At 41.1% G+C, this 23,398-nt stretch overlaps 1 protein-coding gene across 4 annotated transcripts in view; it reads left to right on the top strand.

Annotated features, from left to right (window-relative positions):
• The window catches only part of pax5 (paired box 5), a 305,908-nt gene that overhangs the window by 20,834 nt on the left and 261,676 nt on the right, over positions 1-23,398 (top strand). For all 4 annotated transcript variants that reach the window (XM_068030312.1, XM_068030313.1, XM_068030311.1 and 1 more), the window contains exons 3-5: positions 3,628-3,825; positions 9,790-9,854; positions 18,870-19,001. In XM_068030312.1, the coding sequence (XP_067886413.1) occupies positions 3,628-3,825; positions 9,790-9,854; positions 18,870-19,001 (395 nt within the window). The remainder of the gene's footprint in view (positions 1-3,627; positions 3,826-9,789; positions 9,855-18,869; positions 19,002-23,398) is intronic.

Below are 23,398 nucleotides of genomic sequence, written 5' to 3'. Positions count from 1 at the left end.
TCGATCTTTCAGTCTCTCTCTATTCCTTTCTCTTTCTTTTATGTGGGTTTCTGTGTCTGTGTCTGAGTTTTTCTGTGTCTGTGTCTGAGCCCCTCCGCTCCCTTTCGTTTTGTGCCAACTGCAATCGATCCCGCCACCTTCAGGACCAAGGACAGGGGATCCTCTCATTTCTGGCCGCTGTTCCTGATTGTGAGGGTTTGGGCAATTTGTCCTAAAGCTGCGAGAATGTCGAGTGCACACTGATGGTCAAAGGGCCGAGATCAACAGGATCTTCTGGACTGTCACACAGATTAGCGCCACATCGCTGTCAACAGCGCCGCCAGTCTCACAGAAGACGCAGGATCCAAAAAGTAGATTAAAAAAAATCATAGAGAGACAAAACTGACCAGAGCAGACCAGATCCGCCAGGTCCGGCACGGATGATTATCACGAACAAAGTGCAAGCTGAAAGAGAGAGAGAAACAAAACCAGAGCAAAGGAGCCAGCGTGCAGTCATGAAACTAATTATGTTTCCTGAAAATAGAAAAAAGTGAGCCGAAAGATTGATACTGATTGTAGTAATTTCGCCTCTCACTTGGATGTAGATACTGCACAGCAAGAATTTGTCCATGTTTTACTAATGGTGTCTTATTTTCTGTTTCTTTCATTTTTTTCACCCATTTACTATCTCCAATTAAATATTTCCTACTTCCTTAGTCACCAGATTTTCCATTTGATTCTAATCCTTTACCTTTGATTCTTTCAGTGTTCTGGATCGGACAGGAAGTCGGCTTGAGATATGGGGAAGTGTGTGTGTGTGTGTGGGGGTGGGGGGGGGGCGGTTAGTCAACAACAACTTGCATTCATACAGATCAAAAGTAAAACACAACTCTAAAACTTCACTAATAAATTATCTACAAAAAGACCTTAGTGCATCTATACAATAAGAGGGTATCAGCGACAAACAGAAGTAGGGAGTTAAAAAACTTTCCTTGCTTTTCAATAAAAGTGAGACCTCTGACCTCCTTTGACATGTATAATAGAACATTTTTGGAGCTTGTCAGGAAAACGGAAATGCTCTCACCCCTTATTTTTGATGGCTCTTTAACACCTGATGAACAACGTTTAAGTTGTGGCTCCTGTCCCAGTTTTGGGATCCTTAGTTCAGAATAGTAGGGCCTCTCTTCCACTTCCTGTCTCCTTTCGTGTTCTCTGTATTCTTTGCTATTCCTCCTCATAACAAACATTAAAAATATGTGTGTAAAACTGGATCGTAAGAAAACTGGAGTAGTTTGGCCTCACGTTGACCCATTCACCTTGCTGATGGAGGCTGTGTTTGCGGGGAACTCTCCAATTGAGATCTGGCCGTGTGTGGGATTGAGGCTGGAAATCTACAATGTGTAATTCCACAAGGCAGCAGATTGGTCAAAGAACCAGTGGCGCCATGGGTTGAGCCTTCATATACCTTGTTTCCATACTTTCTCCGAATTACATTATACCGAGGTGGCAATGCTCACAATGGGATACAGTTCTCTGATGATTTGAGGTTAAAACAGCAATTAATGTGAACGGGCCACTGCACATTGTGGCTATGGATTTTTTTTATTGGAATAAAGTTCATTTCCTTCTGTCCCTCTCCAGGATTTACATCGTTTTCCGTTTGACACAAATTAAAGCGGAAATGTTCAAGTAATAATGTTACATCTGTCAATAGGTTCTCAAAGACAGTCTGCTCTATGCATTTAACGGGTGTAACTGTCTAGAACACCTGAAATCGAAGATTTATTTTCACAATTTTAATTCAGAAAAGAAATGAAATACACAAAAAAATCTCAACAGCTAAACAGTCTGTGTAGACGTTTTCCTTTTTGGAGTTCAGTTGGAGCTTAGAGAGGAACACGCTGATGTTATTGGGATAATTGTCTGAATTACATCATGTACATTGACCCGAGGGATGCATTGCAGTTATATTATTTTTGATGTTTCTCTCAAAATCTATGGTCCATCGACTGACAAAAACTGCACTACATTCACCGAAACTGAGGCTGGTTGTATGATCTCCTGAGAGTCAATTGGCATAGACAGAGCCTTCTACAAATCTAGAAAAAAAACCCAGAAATGAAGACTTGAGTTTATAAAGCAGCTTATCATATCTCTCAGAAATATTCCAAAATGCTTCAAAAACAATAAATTACTTTGAAGTACATTTACTGTTGTTTTGGAGATAATTTGAATGTATCTGAATGAACTTGGTATTGGAAATATTAACATCTCTGCCAGTCTGTCCATCTATTACTGTTTTGGTGTACTGACACAGGACGTTATTTAATGTTTTTTGCCTGTCACTGTATGGTATTCTGATTTTTACCACACTCTTCTTGAAATGTATTTGTGCCTTGTCCCTGTTTCATGGCCTCGTTCTCCTTCTCCACACAATTTCAGTGTAAGCTGCTTTTCCCTCCCTTTAGCCCCGGTTGTATCTTCTTTCTTCCTCTACCCTAGCTTCTCTCATAGCTGCTTTTTTTTCTCTTTTTCTCTCCCTTTGTTGCACTTACAGCCTAGTTTTCTCCTGACAGCACAGAATTCTGTCTCCCTCTTTTGCACTCTTTGTGGTCTCTGATACTTGTTGCGTTAGAGATGTGTAAGCAAAGATTAAAATAGCTGGAAAGGTTGACTACAAACAAAAGATATAATTGCATTAAAACATTAAAAGTAAGACATTAAGTAGAATCTGAAGTACAGAATAATTACAAAATTGAACTGACAGCTAACAAAAATAATGTAAAACAAAATAAACTGAAAATAATTGCTACCTGATTGAAAAAAGAAAGCTAAGTCAAAATACAGCAATGAAGAATTTTGAAATACCTATAATTTATTGAAGGTACTCCAAGCAAAGAATTTCATGATGTTCCAGATCTGGATGTGCATCCTTTTAACCATCTGCTGCTATTATTTCATAAGAGACAAACAACCTGCTACCATCAAACTGAAAATTGCATTTTGTTGTTTTTGAACTTTCACAGTGAAAATTCAAAGGAAAAAAACGCACTAGAGTAAAGATCATAGACCAGCTTGTAGTATCATGAATCATGAGATTGCTGTCTGGCAACATGTTAAATAATAAGTCTGTTTACAACCTTAAGAAACCTACTGTGAGCTGGAAGTGGTCACTTTGCAAATGATTAATTTGTAATTTCATTAGTAAGGAATCGCTGAGTTAAACATTTTCTCTCACTCATCCAACATGTATGCATATATACACACCTATATAAGCATACATTTACACACATAATATGCACACGTACATATATCAACAAACACACACATGTGTACACAAACACATGAAGTTTACACATTCAACCAGATGTATACACAACATACATTCAAATTAGTTCTGCTCATCTAAATGCTCCTTTTAAAGATTGTCAAAAAGAGAACAAGTGCTTTATTGCTTTTACAATTAAAGAAAAGTTTTTCTACTGCTTCCTCACTCTAATGGGACATGTGTCAGTCACACATACCAGACAAAAATGATTGGCATTAACACATTAAGTGAATTCTATTTGCATATTAATTTTGCTTTACCAGGATTGTGCCCATTCTCAGATAATGCCCTGTGATCCATTTCTCCTTTTCTTTTTATAGGTATTATGAGACTGGAAGTATTAAGCCAGGAGTCATTGGAGGATCCAAGCCAAAGGTTGCTACACCCAAAGTGGTAGATAAAATTGCTGACTACAAACGCCAAAACCCCACCATGTTTGCCTGGGAGATTCGAGACAGACTGTTGGCAGAGCGAGTCTGTGACAATGATACAGTGCCTAGTGTCAGTTCTATTAACAGGTACTGACCCATAGGGGGTGCACTGTCCAACATTAACCCATACTGTGATCCTCAGTCTGTAAAGCAGCTGCTTCATTCTGCTTTATAAATAACATCTGGAATAGATAGACAAGAGAAAAAAAAACTCAAAGCATTAATTCTTTGAGGGATTTGGTAGATGAAATATATATGTATATAATTTTAAAAATTATATTTAATTTTCCTGCATTCCCATCTCATCTTCTGAAGAATTAGACTCCTAACTGAGATACAGCTCTACAGGTGCTGGACCATTTTGACATTCCAAGCAGTTATTTCTCCTCCTCCAACTCTGCCATTTTACACAGTGGCTTCCCATGGCACTGTCTTCTTTCCTACTCTGTTCCTTCTTCATATCAGTAACTTCTTTCTCTCATCATGCAACCTTTCATTGTACATCGTTTGGGTCATTCTATTTTCATCTCCCTCCTGCCTTCCATTATGGGGTCCTTAAAATTTAGTTTCTTTTAATGCTTCTAAGACATAAGTTCTTGATATCTGTCACAAATCTAAGCAGCATCTAATCTAACCTTTGGCTTCTTGCACAGTTCTTGGCATCTATGACCAAATTATCAGTCATGACTTCAAATGGAACACTCACTTCTCCGTTGTTGAAGTTGCCTCCAAGAAGCCTAGTTTTCTCTTTCATAACAAATACACCCATCACCAGCAATTCTTTACTCTTAGCTTCTCAAGTCTGTTCAAGGACTTGAATACTGCTCCAAAAGCCTCTTTCTCGCACTCCTAGACAGGATACAATCCCTCTCTCACCTTTAGCCTTCAACTCTCTCTCTCTCTATTTTATCTATACTACTGTGGTCAGTTCTCCTGTAAGTTTTCCTCTCTACTTTTCCTCTAAGCTGCAAATAGACCATCTAAATGCTCTTCCAGCTACCTACATCTGCACTGTTTTACTATTAAAGATGTATTGCACACTTTACTTCTCTAACTGGTTCTACTCTAAATGATCCTCTCTGGGGTCCTAAAAACTGTGAAATAGAATCATAAAATGCTTACAGCACAGAAGGAGGCCATTAAGCCCGTTGAGTTCGTGCCAGTCTCTGCAAGAGCAATCCAGCTATCCCAAACCCCTGTCCTTTCCCTGTATCTCTCCAAATATTTTCCCTTCAAGTACTTATCTAATTCCCTTTTGAAAGCCACGATTGAATCTGCCTCCACCACCCTTTCAGGCAGTGCATTCCAGATCATAATCTCTAGCTGTGTAAAAAAGCTTTTCCTCATGTTGCATTTGGTTCTTTTGCCATTCACCTTAAATCAGTGTCCTCTGGTTCTCGACCCTTCTGCCAATGGGAACAGTTTCTCTCTATCTACTCTGTCTAGACCCTTCATGATTTTGAACACCTCTATCAAATCTCCTCTCAACCTCCTCTGCTCTAAGGAGAAGAACCTTTGCTTCTCCAATCGGTCCACATAACTGAAGTCCCTCATCCCTGGAAGCATTCTCATAAATCTTTTCTGCAGCCTCTCTAAGGCCTTCACATCCTTCTTTAAAGTGTAATGCCCAGAACAGGACACAATACTCCAATTGTGGCCGAGCCAGTGTTTTATAAAAGTTCGTTATAACTTCCTTGCTTTTGTACTTTATGCCTCTATTTATAAAGCTCAGGATCCTATAAGCCTTTTTAATGGCTTTCTCAATTTGCCCTGCCCCGTTCAACGATTTGTGGACATATGCTCCCAGGTTTTTCTGTCCTTCAACCCCCCTTTTAGAATTGTACCATTCAGCTTTTATTGCCTCTCATCATTCATCTTACCAAAATATATCACTTTGCACTTCTCTGTGATAAATTTCATCTGCCATGTGTCTGCCCATTCCACTGGCCTGTCTATGTCCTGTTGAAGTTTATCACCATTCTCCTCACTGTTCACTACACTTCCAAATTTCGTGCAATCTTCAAATCTTGAAATTGTGCCCTGTACACCCAAGTCAAAGTCATTAATATATAGCATGAAAAGTAGTGGTCCCAATACTGACCCCTTGGGGAATGCTGCTGTATGTCTTCCTCCAATCTGAACAGCAATTGTTCACCACCACTCTCAGTTTACTGTCCGTTAGCCAATTCCATATCCATGCTGCTGCTGCCCCCTTTATTCCATGGGATTTAACTTTGTTCGCAAGCCTGTTCTGTGGCACTTTATCAAATGCCTTTTGGAAGTCCATAGACATAACATCAACCACATTACCCTCATCAACCCTTTCTATTACCTCATAAAAAAAACAATCAATTTAGTTAAATACGATTTGCCTTCAGCAAATTTGTGCTGGCTTCCCTTAATTAATCCACAGTTGTCCAAATGATTATTAATTTTGTCCCAGATTATGGTTTGTAAAAGCTTCCCCACCACTGAGGTTAAAATGACTAGCGTATAATTGCTGGTTTATCTTTACACTCTTTTTTGAACAAAGGTTTGCATACATTTGCAATTCTCCAGTCTTCTCCAGTATCTAAGAAGGTTTGGAAGATTATGGCCAGTACCGCTGCAATATACACCCTTACTTCGCTCAGTAACCTAGGATGGATTTCATCTGGAGTTGCTGAATTATCTACTTTAAGTTCAGACAGCCTTTCCAGTGCCTTCTCTTGATCAATTTTTAGCTCATCCAGTGTCTCAACTACCTCCTCTTTTACTGTGACATTAACAGTATCTTCTTCGTTGGTAAAGACAGAAGCAAAGTTCTTATTTAGTACCTCAGCCATGTCCTTTAGTACCTCAGCCATGTCCTTTGCCTCCATGGGTAGGTCTCCTTTTTGATCCCCAATCTGCTCCCCCCCTTCCCCTTACTCCCCGTCTACTATTTATATGCCTATAGAAGACTTTTGGATTCCCCTCTATGTTAGCTGCTAGTCTATTCTCATTTTCTCTCTTTGCCCCTCTTATTTCTCTTTTCATTTCCCCTTGGAACATTCTATACTCAGCATGGTTCTCACTTGTATTATCAACCTGACATCTGCCACACACTCCCTTTTTCTGCTTATTCTCTATCTCTTTCATGATTCAGAAGCTCTGGTTTTAGTTGCCTCACCATTCCCCCTCATGGGAATGTACCTAGACTGTGCCCGACCCATCTCCTCTTTAAGTACTACCCATTGTTCGTTTACAGTTTTGCCTGCCAATCTTTGATTCTAATTTACCTGGGCCAGATCTGTTCTGAAGCTGCTGAAATTGGCCCTTCTCCAATTAAGTATTTTTATTCTAGATTGCTCCTTGTACTTTTCTACAGCTAATCTAACCCTTATGATCACTGTTCCCTAAATGTCCCCCTACTGACACTTGCTCCATTTTACCCACATCATTCCCCAGAACCAGATCCAGCAAAGTCTCCTTCCTCGTTGGGCTGGAAATATACTAATCATGTTGTTACATTGTTAAATTGTTACAGGCCTCAGATTTTTCCTCTTCCTGTATCTTGAAGGCTTTTAAAATTCAAGCTTGGGATCACTTAATCAATCCTTTATAATTTACCTAATATTATGCTATTTTGTGTTTTCTCATCCTAAACCTCTTTTATGACCCTCCTTAAAACCCATCTCTTGAACCACCCTCCTAATATCTCATGCTCTGGCTTGTCATCCATTTTTTCATTTGGTAATGTCTTAGGGCATTTTTATTTATGTTGAAGGCGCTATATAAAGGTAAGTTATTATTTGTGATGCCCCATGCTATGAGCCCAGGTCCCACATTTTGCTTTCTTATTTTAGAGAAACAATAGTCCTCATCAACAACAATATATTTATATAGCACCTTTAATGAAGTAAAATATCCCAAGGTGCCTCACAGGACCATAGTCAGACAAAATCTGGTATCTATCTACACATGTGAAATTCCAACATGATCACTGAATAACTTTTTTCTCCCTGTCCAAAGACTGACATCAACAATTGTAGCACTTGCTCCACTGTCCTCACTAATTTAGCATGGACAGTTGAACAAACCAAGGACCTAAAAGCTCTGCTTGGCACAGTCATTTCCTTTTTAACTAGCTAAGCCATCAGGGAGTTCAAACTGGATACAATTTTAATAAAGTAATGATTTGCATTAACATGGAGCCCTTTTAACATATTTAAAGTTTTAAATTTGTATTATCATTATACTTGGTATAGAAATTTCAGCCACCAAAAATGCACCAGGATAGACACACTTCAGTTACCAAGAAGGATACCAGAGAAAGGTAGAAATGATTAAAATCTACAAGAAAATTTGTATCAGTTGAGTGTCATTTGAAAAAAAATCCAATGTTAAAGCTGTAAGATACAAAGAAATAGAATATGCTTTGAATGTGAGTGAGTCCCATACTTGGATCACTGATGAATGTAGGAATGGGATTCACCATTGTAATCCTTTTGTAAGTGTTTAAAAAAAAAAATCAGACTGCACAGTAATAGCTGTATAAAACTGTTTGTGTATTAACTTCCACAAATAGAACAGGAGTCACATTGTAAAGTAGCATTAATGCTCTGTGTTGCACTGATTTTAAACTTGATTATTTGTATGGGTATTACCTTCTTATGGCAGCTGTGGCTCAGTTGATAGCATTCTTGCCTACTGCATTAGAAAGTTGTGGATTCAAGCACCACTCCAGGAACTTGAACATAAAAATCTAGACTGACACTTCTGTGTAACACTGAGGGAGTACTGCACTGTAGGAGGTGATGTTGCTTGGATGAAATGTTAAATTGAGGCCCTGTCTGCTCTCTAAGCAAGAGGGAGAAGATCCCATGGCACTATTTTGAAGAAGAGTAGGGAGTCATCCCTGATGTTCGGGCCAATATTTTTCCCTCAATCAACATCATGAAAACAGATTATCTGATCATTATCACATTGCTGTTTGTGGACCTCGCTGTGTGCAAATTGGCTACTGCATTTCCTACATTACAACAGTGACTGCACTTTAAAAGGTCATCATTGGTTGTAAAGTGCTTAAGGACGTTCTGTGGTCTTGAAAGCGCTATATAGATGCAAATTTATTTTTACAATAAACACTTTATTATTAAAGAAAAGTAGCATCAGAAAGCATCTCTATGTAAAAGAGGAAGAGTCATTGTATATCTTTTGGAGCAAAAGTTCCCAATACCCCTGGAAAGAATAGACTCAGCAGAGATCTGACGGTCTCACCTGTAGCTTTACATTCACTGTTCTCCATCCTACGAGACAGACAAGGAATAACAGTAAAATACTCTACAATGAAGGCAGGAAGCCTTGTATCAGCTTTGGCTCAGTAGTAGCACTGTTGCCCCTAAAGTAGACAGTTGGAGATTCAAATACCCACTCCAGGGTTTGAGCACATAATCTCTTCTGTCACTTCAACACAGTACTTTAATATCAGTAATGTCGTCCTTTGGATGAGGCAACCAAAGAGAGGTCAGTCTGCCTTTCAGATTGATTTCAGAGATTCCAGGTGTGTTTTCTGAAGAAGACCGGAATTCTCCTACTTTCTACTAACATTCATATTTCAACATAACCAAAAACAAATTCTGGTTAATCATCTCATTTGTTGTTTGTGGGGCCTTACTTTGTGTAAATTGGTTGCTCTGACTACATTTTAAAAGTTTTTCATTGGCTGTGAATCACTTTAGGACACTTTGAGGAAAAATTTCTCACACGTCTCCGAGTGTCTAGCTCCACAGTCCTGTAGTCAGGAATCTGGGAGTTGGTGGGCTCTATTTCTCTTGGCTGGGACATGACATATGATTCAAGGGAAGGTGAGAGAAACACAAAGTAATTTAACTCCTTGAAATGCACACATAGGCTATTTACTTTGCAGACATTACTATGTGTTAGGAATTTCACAAGTCATTCATAAGAGAAATACGGTATTGAAAGAGTTAGTAGAAAATGGCCAATTGTAGGACAATAATTTATTTTTCCTTTTAACAATGTATTCTTGAAAATTGATTTTTTTTCTTTAATTTTATTTTTGTTCAGGATTATTCGAACAAAGGTACAGCAGCCTCCAAACCAGCAATCGCCGGTCACATCCCATACTATAGGTGAGAGTCATTGTTACTATGTCGCTTCACCTCTGTTCAAGAGATAGTGCTCTAAATCTTGGAAAAATCTGATGTTCTATCTGGGGAGTAATTACATTTAACACAGCTCCTTATCTCTGTAGAAGCTCAGTCTTGCTCTCGCTATCTAATCCCTTCCTGTGTTGTTCATTGTGACACCACCCCCCAACCATTCTCCCCACCCCCATATTCTCCCTGCCTTTCCTGATGACAGCAACTTATTCTGGTGTATGGTTCCATGGAGAGTGCCTGCCTTTCACAAGTGAGCTAGGCCAGTGCTTCAAGGATAAGGAGCTATTCTGGGAACACTGAGAGAAGAGCAATTTGCAAATATTCCCAAAGACACTGACATTTGTTGTGCATCTCACAGATGTTATGCTCTTCTCTCAATTGAATGGAAGATATCCTGAATGTAATTGATTTTTAGTGAATTGATTTTAGCACCTGATTCTCTCCACTTTATGGATGATTCAAGAATATATTTGAGTAGGGGTGGGCTAAAATCAGAATTTTGTGGGGCAACACTTGGGTAAGAGTGATAATTGTGTCATAAGGTTTAGATTAGCAAAGAACAATCTAAAGTAGGACTTCTAAATTGGAGAGGTCTAACTTCAATGGGATGAGAGGGGATCTAGCCAGGGTAAAATAGAACCAAAGATTGACAGGAAAAACTGTAACAGAGCAATGGGTGATATTTAAGGAGGAGATGTTTCAAGTACAGTTTGGTACATTCCAACGAGGGCGAAGGTAAGGGAACCAAAGCCTTGGCTTCTTGGATGATGAGGGAGATAGGGAATATGGGAAATAGGAAACAAAAAAGGGTGCATGATGTATGTCAGGTGAACTCTTCAAGTGAGAACTAGACCAAACACAATAAGTTGAGAGGAGAAGTGAAGAGGAAAATAAGACTGGCAAAGACAGAATATGGGAATAGAATGGCAGTCAACATAAAAGGGAACCCAAAAATCTTCTACTGGGATGTAAATAGTAAGCAGGTAGTAAGAGATGGTGTGGGGCCTATTAGGGACAAAGAGGGTGATATATGCTTAAAGGCTCAGGGAAAAGCTAGAATACTTAATGAGTACTTTGTTATTAAGGAAGAGGATGCTGACAAAATATCAGTAGAAGCAGAGATGATAAAGATTATGGATGAGGTGAAAATTGATAGGCAGAATGTACTGGAAAGGCTGGCTATGCGTAGAGTGGATAAATCACCTGGTCCAGATGGCTTGCAGCCCAGGTTGCTTGAGGAAGTGGCAGTGGAGATAGCAGAAGGGCTTGCCATAATCTTCCAATGTCCCCTAGGTAGTGGGGGGGGGGGGGGGGGGGGGAGGTGCCAGAGCATTGGAAAGTGGCAAATGTGACACTCTTATTCAACAAAGGATGTAAGGACATTCCTAGTAACTACAGGCTGGTCAGTTTAACATCTGTGGTGGGTAAGGTTTTAGAAACAATAATCAGAGAAAAAATCGACAGACACTTGGAGAGGTTTGAGTTAATTAAGGAGAGCCAGCATGGATTTGTAAAAGGCAGATCGTGCTTGACTAATCTAATTGATTTTCTTTGATGAAGTAACAGAGAAGGTTGATGAAAGGAAAGCAGTAGATTCTGTCCACATAGATTTTAAGAAAGCGTTTGATGACGTACCACACAAAAGGCTGGTTACCAAAATTGAGGCTCATGGCACAGGAGGGTCAGTGTCAGCTTGGCTTAAGGGCAGAAAACAGTGAGTCAAGTAAATGGTTGTTTTTCAGACTGGAGGATGGTAGACAGTGATGTTTCTTCAAGGTTCAGTGCTAAGACTACTGCTTTTTTGATCTACATAAATGAATTGGATATTGGAGTACAGAGTAAAATTTCTAAATTTGCTGATGATACCAAACCTGAAGATGTGGCAAACAGTGAGGATGATACCAACCAACAGCAACAGGACATAGATAGGCTAGCAGAATGGGCAGACAAGTGGCAGATGGAATTTAATACCGGGAAATGTGAGGTTTTGGCAAAAGGGATAAGGAGAGGCAATATAGACTAAAGATTCTAAAGAGAGTACAGAGACAGAGGGACCTGGGAGTTCATGTACATAAATTTTTAAAGGCGGAAGGACATATTGAAAGAATAGTTAACAAAGCATATGGGATCTTGGGCTTCATAAATAGAGGTATTGCTTTTTAAAGTAGGGAGGTTATGCTGAACCTTTATAAAACTCTGGTTAGGCATCAACTGGAGTATTGCATCATCACACTTTAGGAAGGATGTGAAGGTTCTTGAGAGGGTGCAGGGGGGATTTACCAGAATGGTTCCAGGGATGAAGGATCTTAGCTACAAGTTTGGAAAAGCTGGTGTTGTTCTCCTTGGAGCAAAGGAGATTGAGTGGAGATTTGATAGAGGTGTACAAGATTCTAACACGTTTGAATAGAGTAGACAAAGAAAAGCTATTCCCATTAGCTGATGGTACAAGGACGAGGGGACACAGATTTTAGGTTTTGGGCAAGGGATGCAGAAGGGATGTGAGGAACAAGTTTTTTACGCAGTGAGTGGTAATGACCAGGACCTCGCTGCCAATGAGGGTGGTAAAGTGGAGACAATGAATGATTTCAAAAAGAAATTGGATGGGCACTTGAGGTAAATATACTTACAGGGCTACGGGGATAGAGATGGGGAATGGGACTGATTGGATTTCTCTGCAGCGAGCTGGCATGGACTCGATGGGCTGAATGGCCTCCTTCTGTGCCATCATGACTCTATGACTCTATTTCACCATGCTTAAAATATCACTCAGATTACCTTCTGAAGTTTGGTAACTTTGAATCTGTCCATATATCAAAGGGTCACGTCTTTTTATGTATTTACTAAACATAAAGATTATGAAATAATTTGGTTAAAACTGTTTCTTATATTCATTCATGGGATGTGGGCATTGCTGGCAAGGTCAGCATTTATTTCCCATCCCTAAGTGCCCTTGAGAAGGTGGTGGTGAACTGCCTTTTATAACCGCTGCAGTCCATGTAGTGAAGATACTTCCACAGTGCTGTTCGTTAGGGAATTCCAGGATTTTAACCCAGCGAAGATGATGGAACACCGATATATTGCCAACTCAAGATGGTGTGTGACTTGGAGAGGAACTTGCAGGTGGTGGGTTCCTAGCACCTGTTGCTCTTTTACTTCTGGTTGGTAGAGGTCATGGGTGTGGGAGGTGCTGTGGAAGAAGCTTTGGTGAGATGTTGCAGTGCATCTTGTAGATGGTACACATTGCAGACACAGTAAGCTGCTGGTGGAGGGAGTGAATGTTTAAGTTGGGGGATGGGGTGTCAGTCAAGTGGGCTACTTTGTTCTTGATGATGTTGAGCTTCTTGAGTGTCATTGGAACTGAACTTGTCCAGGCAAGTGGAGAGTATTCCATCACACTCCTGACTTGTGCCTTGTAGATCGTAGTGGAAAGGCTTTGGAGAGTCAGGAGGTGAGTCACTGACCACAGAATTCCCAGCCTCTGACTTGCTCTAGCAGCCACAGTATTTATATGGCTGGTTCAGTTAAGCTTTTAGTCAATTGTGACCCCTAGGATGTTCATGGTGGGGGCTTTGACAATGGCAATGCTATTACAAATTAACATACGAACTAGGAGCGGGAGTAGGCTATTCGGCCCCTCGAGTCTGCTCTGCCATTCTATAAGATCATGGCTGATCTGTTTGTGGACACAAATCCACAATTTCTCCTCATCTCTGTCTCTAATGGGAGACCCTTTATTTTTACACTGTGCCCCCTCGTTTTAGTCTCTCCCACAAGGGGAAACATTTTTTCCACATCCACCCTGTCAAGTCCCCGTAGGATCTTATGTGTTTCAATAAGATCACCTTTCATCCTTCTAACTCCAGTGAATACAGACCCAACCTGTCCAACCTTTCCTCATAAGATAATCCTCTCATCCCAGGAATCAGTCAAGTGAACCTTCTCTGAACTGCTTCCAATACAATTATATCCTTTCTTAAGTAGGGAGACCAAAACTGTACATGACAGATGTGGTTTCACCAATGCCCTGTACAACTGTAGCAAAACATCTCTACTTCTATATTCCATTCTCCGTGCAATAAATGACAACATTGCATTTGCCTTCTTAATCACATGCTGCACCTGCATACTAACCTTTTGTGTTTCATGTACTAGGACACCCAGATCTCTCTGTATCTCAGAGTTCGGCAATCTCTCTCCATTTAAATAATATGTTGCTTTTCTATTCTTCTGGCCAAAGTGAACAAGTTCACACTTTCCCACATTATACTCCATCTGCCAAATTTTTACCCACTCATTTAACTTATCTATATCCCTTTGCTGACTCCTTATGTCCTCTTCATAACTTACTCTCCTACCTATCTTTGTGTCATCAACAAATTTAGCAACCATGTATTCTGTCCCTTCATCCAAGTTATTGATGTAGGTTGTAAATAGTTGAGGCCCCAGCACTGATCCCTGTGGCATTCCACTTGCCAACCTGAAAATGACCAATTTATGCCTACTCTCTGTTTCCTGTTAGATAACCAATTCTCTATCTATGCTAATATGTTACTCCTTATACCATGGGCTCTTATTTTGTTTAGTAACCTTTGATGTGGGACCTTGTCAAATGCCTTCTGGAAATCCAAGTACACCACATCTACAGGTTCCCCTATATCCATGTTGCTTGTAACTTCCTCAAAGAAGGCTAATAAATTAGTCAAACACATTTAAAGCCAAGTGGAGGGAATTACACTTTGTCCTGTTGGTAATGGCCATTGCTTGATACTCATGAGGCATGAATGTTACTGGCCACTTATCAGCCTAGCTAGTCCTGAATGTTGTCCAGGTCTTGCTGCATGCAGATAAGGACTGCTTCATTATCTGAGGAGCTGCGAATGGAAATGGACAGTGTGCAATCATCCCTACTTCTGACCTTATGATTGAGGGAAAGACACTAATGAAACAGCTGAAGTTGGTTGGGTCTCAGACACTGCCCTAAGGAATTCCTGTAGCTAAGTCCTGAGATGATTGCCCTCCAACAACCACAACCACCTTCCTTTGTGCTAGGTTTCACTCCAGTTAATGGAGAGAATTCCCCCCAATTCCCATTGACTTCAATTTTACTAGGGCTCCTTGATGCCACACACAGTCAAATGCTGCCTTGATGTTAAGGGCAGTCACTCTCACGTCACCTCTGGAATTCAGCTCTGTTGCCCATGCTTGGACCAAGTCTGCAACGAGGACTGGGGCAGAGTAGTCCTAGCAAAACCCAAACTAAGCATTGATGAACAGGTTATTGGTGAGTAAGTGCCACTTGATAGCATATCAATGGTATCTTCCATTACTTCGTTAATGACTGAAAGTAGACTGATGGGGCAATAATTGGCCAGGTTGGATTTTCCCCTCTTTTTGTGGACAAGACATACCTGGGCAATTTTCCACTTTGTCAGGTAGATGCCAGTGTTGTAGCTGTACTGGAACAGCTTGGCTAAAGACATGGCTAGTTCAGGAGCACAAGTCTTCAGCACTACAGCTGGTATGTTATCAGGGTCCATAGCCTTTGCTGTATCCAGCATGCTCAGCTACTTCTTGATATCACATGGAGTGAATTGAATTGACTGAAGTCTGGCATCTATGATGGTGAGGACATCAGGAGGAGGCTGAGATGGATCACCCACTTGGCACTTCTGGCTGAAGATGGTTGCAAACGCTTCAGCCTTGTCTGTTGCACTCCTGTGCAGGGCTCTGCCATTATTGAGGATGGGGATATTCATCGAGCCTCCTCTTATTAGTTGTTTAATTGTCTACCACCATTCATGATTGGATGTGTCAGGGCTGCAGAACTTTGATCTGATCTGTTCATTGTGAAATTGCTTAGTTCTGTCTATAGCATGCTGCTTCTGATATTTAGCATGCATGTAGTCCTGTGCTGTAGCTTCGCCAGGTTTGCATCTCATTTTTAGGTGCACCTGATACTGCTCCTGGCATGCTGCTCTACATTCCTCATTGAACCAAGGTTGGTTCCCCCTAGGTTGACGATAATGGTAGAGTGAGGAATATGCTGAGGAATGAGTTTACAGATTGTGGTGGAATACAATTCAGCTACTGCTGATGCCCTACAGCACCTCATGGAAAACTCATCTCCTGCACCTGGCCATGCCTAGCCTTAATATGAATATACATCAGGCCACTCACTATTGTATTCACCCTTGATCAGATTGCAGCTGATCTCAAAACATGATAGGAGGATTAACCTCTAATTAGTTACTACTCGTTTGGGCAATAACTGAAACGTAACCTGATTGTTATTACGGTTGGCTTTTTCTGTCTAACAATCAGAATGTTTAAATTCTCCACTGCCTCTGTATTTCTAAGCAACTTAATACTTCAAATGAAATTCACCAATATAACTTGGGTTCTGAAGTCTGACGATTATTATGATAAAAAGATTTCACATTGTAATACAAAATTGAAATCTAAAATTTAAAGTGGCAATAGAATGGCCATTGAATGTGATGTAATTAAAGAAATAAATCCACAAAGGGGACTATTCATTACATTTTCTGCATCATTAGGTACTAAGGAGTTATGAAAGTTTTTTCTCTTTTCTTTTAATTCCCGTTCCTCGGTTTCTCCTGTGTTGATTGTGACTTTGCAGTTTGCAACATGTGATTCAGGTTTCTATTAAAATGAAGCATTTTTTAAAATTCATAATTTTTTAAGTATAACACTCAGTGCTTCTGTATGTTTGTGATTTACAACATTGGTAGACTATCGATTGCCAAACTCTGTACTGACTGTGCTGTATAATTGGGGATTGTAGGCACGAGGGTATTTTCAAAAACGGAGTTTGAAAGCAGTGAAGGTTTCATTGAAGAACTTTCTCTTTACATCTGAATTACTGACAATACAGAGGAAATGCTTGTAGCTCCATTAGTAAAGAAGTGGGAAAGTTCATTCTTGTTTGTTCTGTTTAATCCCTTTTTGCACTGATGTTTGTGTTTAACCCCTTCCCCATTCTCCCTGCATTTCCTGAGGTCAGTGTCTCATGTTGGGGTACAGTTCCACTGGTAGTAATATCTCCAGTACCTCAATTGAGTGCCTTTATGTGCCAGCTTGGACAGTGAACTTTAGCAGGCTATTAGTCGATAGGCAGTATCATACTATATTATTGACTGGAGGTAAACTATTAAGTGTAGTTTATTCCTTTCAATAGAATGGCGTTGATCTGATTTTTTGATTTAGAGATACAGCATTGAAACAGGCCCTTTGGCCCACCGAGTCTGTGCCGACCATTAACCACCCATTTATACTAATCCTACACTAATCCCATATTCCTACCACATCCTCACCTGTCCCTATATTCCCCTACCTATACTAGGGGCAATTTATAATGGCCAATTTACCTATCAACCTGCAAGTCTTTTGGCTGTGGGAGGAAACCGGAGCACCCGGAGGAAACCATAGAATTCATTAGAAGTCTATGAATATTGGTCAACTGAACTAATTTCTTTGCTTGGGTTAGTTTTGCCAGTCTCTAAACAGATCAATGGATAAAGTGGCACAGTGGTGCAGTGGTTAGCGCCGCAGCCTCACAGCTCCAGGGACCTGGGTTCGATTCCGGGTACTGCCTGTGTGGAGTTTGCAAGTTCTCCCTGTGTCTGCGTGGGTTTTCTCCAGGTGCTCCGGTTTCCTCCCACAAGCCAAAAGACTTGCAGGTTGATAGGTAAATTGGCCATTATAAATTGTCACCAGTATAGGTAGGTGGTAGGGAAATATAGGGACAGGTGGGGATGTTTGTTGGGAATATGGGATTAGTGTAGGATTAGTATAAATGGGTGGTTGATGTTCGGCACAGACTCGGTGGGCCGAAGGGCCTGTTTCAGTGCTGTATCTCTAATCTAATCTAATCTAAACCCACGCAGACACAGGGAGAACTTGCAAACTCCACACAGGCAGTACCCAGAATTGAACCCGGGTCGCTGGAGCTGTGAGGCTGCGGTGCTAACCACTGCGCCACTGTGCCACTTTATCCATTGATCTGTTTAGAGACTGGCAAAACTAACCCAAGCAAAGAAATTAGTTCAGTTGACCAATATTCATAGACTTCTAATGAATTCTATGGACCAACATCCATAGACTTCTAATGGTTTCTTTTGACCAATATCTATAAGTTTCCAATGGGTTCAATGGACTAATATCTATATGCCTTCAAATCAGGACCTTTAAGTTGGGACAAAAACAGAAAGAGCTGGAAATACTCAGCAGGTCAGGCAGTATCTGTGAAGAGAAAGAAAGAGTTAATGTTTCAGGTTTTTGTTTCAGATTTCCAGAATCGCAGTAACTTGCTTTTGTATTATTGTTTAAGTTGGGAGTTAGGTGCTTAACTAATTGAGACAATGTAACATAGAGACTGCTGTACTGGACAAGCAGAACTATTGGGGCTACAGTAAAACAGCTACAGACTTTGGCCGCCAAATCAATTGTACGGGGACTGTAGAGCCAGTTATGCTAATTGTTTGACTTTCAGGTGTTTTCCTATGAGTGGTCTGGCTGTTTTTTCACTGAGGTCAGAAAATTAAGCTCTGAAAATCCATAGGCCATTGGTCCTGTCATAAATGCTGGGATTCACCTGTGATCTCTGGTGATGACCCTGGAAAAAACATTACTCTTATCATTGCCTACTTAATGTGTAAGGAAGAGCGGATATGTAGGGTTGAATGGCCTTGATATTTTGGTTAGAGTTGAAATTGCCTCCATGGCTGCAGCTCAGGGTTACTTCTTCTCTCCCAGGTATCAAATGCTCACAATCCTAGTCAAGAATTAATTATGTTCATCCTAAGTGTGGCAGGTGGCTTTGTGTGGCATTCGTTCTTGAAACTTATCTTGGTTGGGAAGCCAGCATTGATTGCTGGATTGGCTTTACACGGGAGGAAGTTTCAGATCTTGGTTTGCTGTTTTTTTCTATGCTACCTAAACCTTGCTGTTGTTGTTTCCCTACAGCACCAAGCACCGTGGCAGTGACTCCAGTTCCTTCTGCCACTACGGATCCTGCAGGATCTTCCTACTCCATCAGTGGCATTCTGGGGATCACACCTTCCAGCTCTGAGAATAACAAGAGAAAACGTGATGAAGGTAAGTACAAGAACACCAAGATTGAAAGAAAACTCACTTTTGGGAAACTAAAAAGAATGTTGCCCTATCAATGAGAGAAATGCAAACACTTTTCTTCTCATATAGGCAGAAGGTTCTGCTTTTGCCATAAAATCTAAACTCTTCACTGGTGTGAAGTAAAGGCAAATGGTCAGAGTAGGAACAATAATGCCTGGAACTGGTTAGCACTTTGAATGATGGAGCATAACCTGTGTGAGATGGTGTTTATAATACAAAAATATAAACAAGTGGAAATAAACAAATCAAATTTATTATAATTTATAGAAGACAAGCACATTGTGCATTTTTTTCAATTGCAGTAAAAGCGTTAGCCTGTTATGTTACTTATGCTAAAATTGATGGCCGTTTTGAAGTGTAAAATATTTCCTGCTAATCAACATCTTGCAATTTAATGCTCTCACTATTTATATTTTGCTTAGTGATCTTACTTACATAGAGTTGAAATATAACTACGTGTAACACAAATGGCCCTGAATGAAAGTTTGCTGGTATTCTTGATACAACCAGGTTTATATATGGGAGGTAGGATGAAATGTAACAGTTTTTCATTGTCTTGTTTTGTTATTTATGTACAAAACCAAACGTTTTTCCAGGCTGTTTGCCTTTTACTTACCCCGGTTGTGCTGTGCAAGCTGTTATAACGTGTAAAGTTTGAAAAGTATTTTGCCATAACAGAGGTGTATGTCCAGGCACATTCACTGAGACATTGTTTGTACTGCTGTAAGCCGGATTTAATAGGGTGACGGTGATCGGAGGACAATGACCTCCAGCTGTGGTCCTGTATATTGAAATGTTGAAGACTGGGAGAGGGATGATATGCAGTTCAATTCCAATCAATATTGGAACAGTGCACACTTTATACAGTGCGTGTGATGCATGGTGCGTTTCTGTGCTGTGAAACCTTAATCGGACTGTTGTGTGATGTGCCCTGTGTGCTCAATGAACACCCTAATGATTGGTGGTACTGTATTCCAAAACATAAAACATTCCTATAGCAGAATAACCTTTCACTGTAACGCTTTAAGATAAAAGCACACAAATCACAGCAGCCCTTACGTTGAAGGTTTTTTTCTGCATTTCATTACACAAAGAAATATTTGACAGTCTGAATATGAAGTATTTTCCAGCCCAGGATCTGTAACAAAGTGTGGTACACATTTTCCAAAAAGATTCCAACTATATTCCAAAGCCTGCTTACCAATATAGCCTCTCCCAACTGATCTAGCTAACTCTGATTTGCTGCCTTATAGAGAGTAAAGGCAGAAGTTTCCATAAATATTATAACTACAGTATGTCCCAAGCACATTGTTTAAAAAATGCAGCATCCCAGTGGCATAAAGCACGATGGAAAATGTCAATTTTTGAATGAATTGAAGGAATGGTGTCTGTAATCCTTCAGTAATATTTAGTTCACATCATGTTGCTGTCATAGGCCAGGAGCTTGTCTCCATCTCCTATATCCTTTCTATTTCCATCAGTGAGTAGGATTCTATCCAATCTGTTAGCTGAAACTTTATTTGCAGAAGAATACTATACAAAGCATTTTCTACCTTTGCTAGAAATATTTTCTCTGTAGGTCTTAAAGTGCGGGAGGGTTTAAACTAGTTTGGCAGGGGGATGGGAACCGGAGCCACGGATCAGTGGATGGGATAGCTGTTGAACAGGCAGATACAGAGTACAGAGAGTCTGTGAGGAAGGTTAGACAGCTGACAGGGCAAAGTTGCAGCCAGTATGATGGGTTGAAGTGTGTCTATTTTAATGCAAGAAGTGTCAGGAATAAGGGTGATGAACTTAGAACATGGATCAGTACTTGGAGCTACGATGTTGTGGCCATTACGGAGACTTGGATATCACAGGGGCAGGAATGGATGTTGGATGTTCTGGGGTTTAGATGTTTCAAAAGGAATAGGGAGGGAGGTAAAAGAGGTGGGGAGTGGCATTGCTAATCAGGGATAGTATCATAGCTGCAGAAAGGGAGGTCGTCGAGGAGGGTTTGTCTACTGAGTCAGTATGGGTGGAAGTCAGAAACAGGAAAGGAGCAGTCACTTTATTGGGAGATTTCTATAGACCCCCCAATTGCAACAGAGACACGGAGGAACAGATTGGGAGGCAGATTTTGGAAAGGTGCAGAAGTAACAGGGTTGTTGTCATGGGTGACTTCAACTTCCCTAATATTGATTGGAACCTCCTTAGTGCAAATAGTTTGGATGGAGCTGTTTTTGTCAGGTGTGTCCAGGAAGGTTTCCTGACTCAATATGTAGATAGGCTGACTAGAGGGGAGGCTATGTTGGATTTGGTGCTTGGCAACGAACCAGGCCAGGTGGCAGATCTCTTGGTGGGAGAGCATTTAGGTGATAGTAATCACAACTCCCTGACCTTTACTATAGTCATGGAGAGGGACAGGAGCAGACGGGATGGGAAAATATTTAATTGGGGGAGGGGAAATTACAATGCTATTAGGCAGGAACTGGGGAGCATAAATTGGGAACAGATGTTCTCAGGGAAATGCAAGACAGAAATGTGGAGGTTGTTTAGGGAGCACTTGCTGCGACTGCTGGATAGGTTTGTCCCGATGAGGCAAGGAAGGGATGGTAGGGTGAAGGAACCTTGGATGACAAGAGATGTGGAACAGCTAGTCAAGAGGAAGAAGGAAGCTTACTTAAGGTTGAGGAAGCAAGGATCAGACAGGGCTCTAGAGGGTTACAAGGTAGCCAGGAAGGAACTGAAGAATGGACTTAGAGCTAGAAGGGGACATGAAAAAGTCTTGGCGGGTAGGATTAAGGAAAATCCCAAGGCGTTCTACACTTATGTGAGGAACAAGAGGATGGCCAGAGTGAGGGTTGGGCCAATCAGGGATAGTGGAGGGAACTTGTGCCTGGAGTCGGAGGAGGTAGGGGAGGTCCTAAATGAATACCTTGCTTCAGTATTCACTAGTGAGAGGGACCTGGTCGTTTGTGAGGACAACGTGAAACAGGCTGATATGCTCGAACAGGTTGATGTTAAGAGGGAGGATGTGCTGGAAATTTTGAAAGACATGAGGACAGATAAGTCCCCGGGGCCAGACGGGATATACCCAAGGATATTACGGGAAGCGAGGTAAGAGATTGCCGCGCCTTTGGCGATGATCTTTGCATCCTCACTGTCCACTGGAGTAGTACCAGATGATTGGAGGGTGGCAAATGTTATTCCCTTGTTCAAGAAAGGGAATAGGGATAATCCTGGGAATTATAGACCAGTCAGTCTTACGTCGGTAGTGGGCAAAGTATTGGAGAGGATTCTGAGAGACAGGATTTATGATTATTTGGAAAAGCATCGTTTGATTAGAGACAGTCAGCATGGCTTTGTAAGGGGCAGGTCATGCCTCACAAGCCTTATTGAATTCTTTGAAGATGTGACAAAACACATTGATGAAGGAAGAGCAGTGGATGTGGTGTATATGGATTTTAGCAAGGCATTTGATAAGGTTCCCCATGGTAGGCTCATTCAGAAAGTAAGGAGGCATGGGATACAGGGAAAGTTGGCTGTCTGGATACAGAATTGGCTGGCCCATAGAAGTCAAAGGGTGGTAGCAGATGGAAAGTATTCAGCCTGGAGCTCGGTGACCAGTGGTGTTCCGCAGGGATCTGTTCTGGGACCTCTGCCCTTTGTGATTTTTATAAATGACTTGGATGAGGAAGTGGAAGGCTGGGTTAGCAAGTTTGCCGATGACACGAAGGTTGCTGGAGTTGTGGATAGTGTGGAAGGCTGTTGTAGGTTGCAACGGGACATTGACAGGATGCAGAGCTGGGCTGAGAAGTGGCAGATGGAGTTCAACCTGGAAAAGTGTGAAGTGATTCATTTTGGAAGGTCGAATTTGAATGCAGAATACAGGCTTAAAGACAGGATTCTTGGTAGTGTGGAGGAACAGAGGGATCTTGGGGTCCATGTCCATAGATCGCTCAAAGTTGCCACCCAAGTTGATAGGGTTGTTAAGAAAGCGTATGGTGTGTTGGCTTTCATTAACAGGGGGATTGAGTTTAAGAGCCGCGAGGTTACGCTGCAGCTCTATAAGGCCCTGGTTAGACCACACTTGGAATATTGTGTTCAGTTCTGGTCGCCTCATTATAGGAAGGATGTGGAAGCTTTAGAGAGGGTGCAGAGGAGATTTACCAGGATGCTGCCTGGACTGGAGGGCATGTCTTATGAAGAAAGGTTGAGGGAGCTAGGGCTTTTCTCATTGGAGCGAAGAAGGATGAGAGGTGACTTGATAGAGGGGTACAAGATGATGAGAGGCATAGATAGAGTGGATAGCCAGAGACTTTTTCCCAAGGTGGAAAGGGCTATCACCAGGGGGCATAATTTTAGGGTGATTGGAGGAA

Source organism: Heterodontus francisci, chromosome 4 (genome assembly GCF_036365525.1).
Source record: "Heterodontus francisci isolate sHetFra1 chromosome 4, sHetFra1.hap1, whole genome shotgun sequence".
Lineage (NCBI taxonomy): Eukaryota > Metazoa > Chordata > Chondrichthyes > Heterodontiformes > Heterodontidae > Heterodontus > Heterodontus francisci.
The sequence above is the reverse complement of the archived record's forward strand: the minus strand, read 5'-3'. Positions and strand labels throughout refer to the sequence as shown.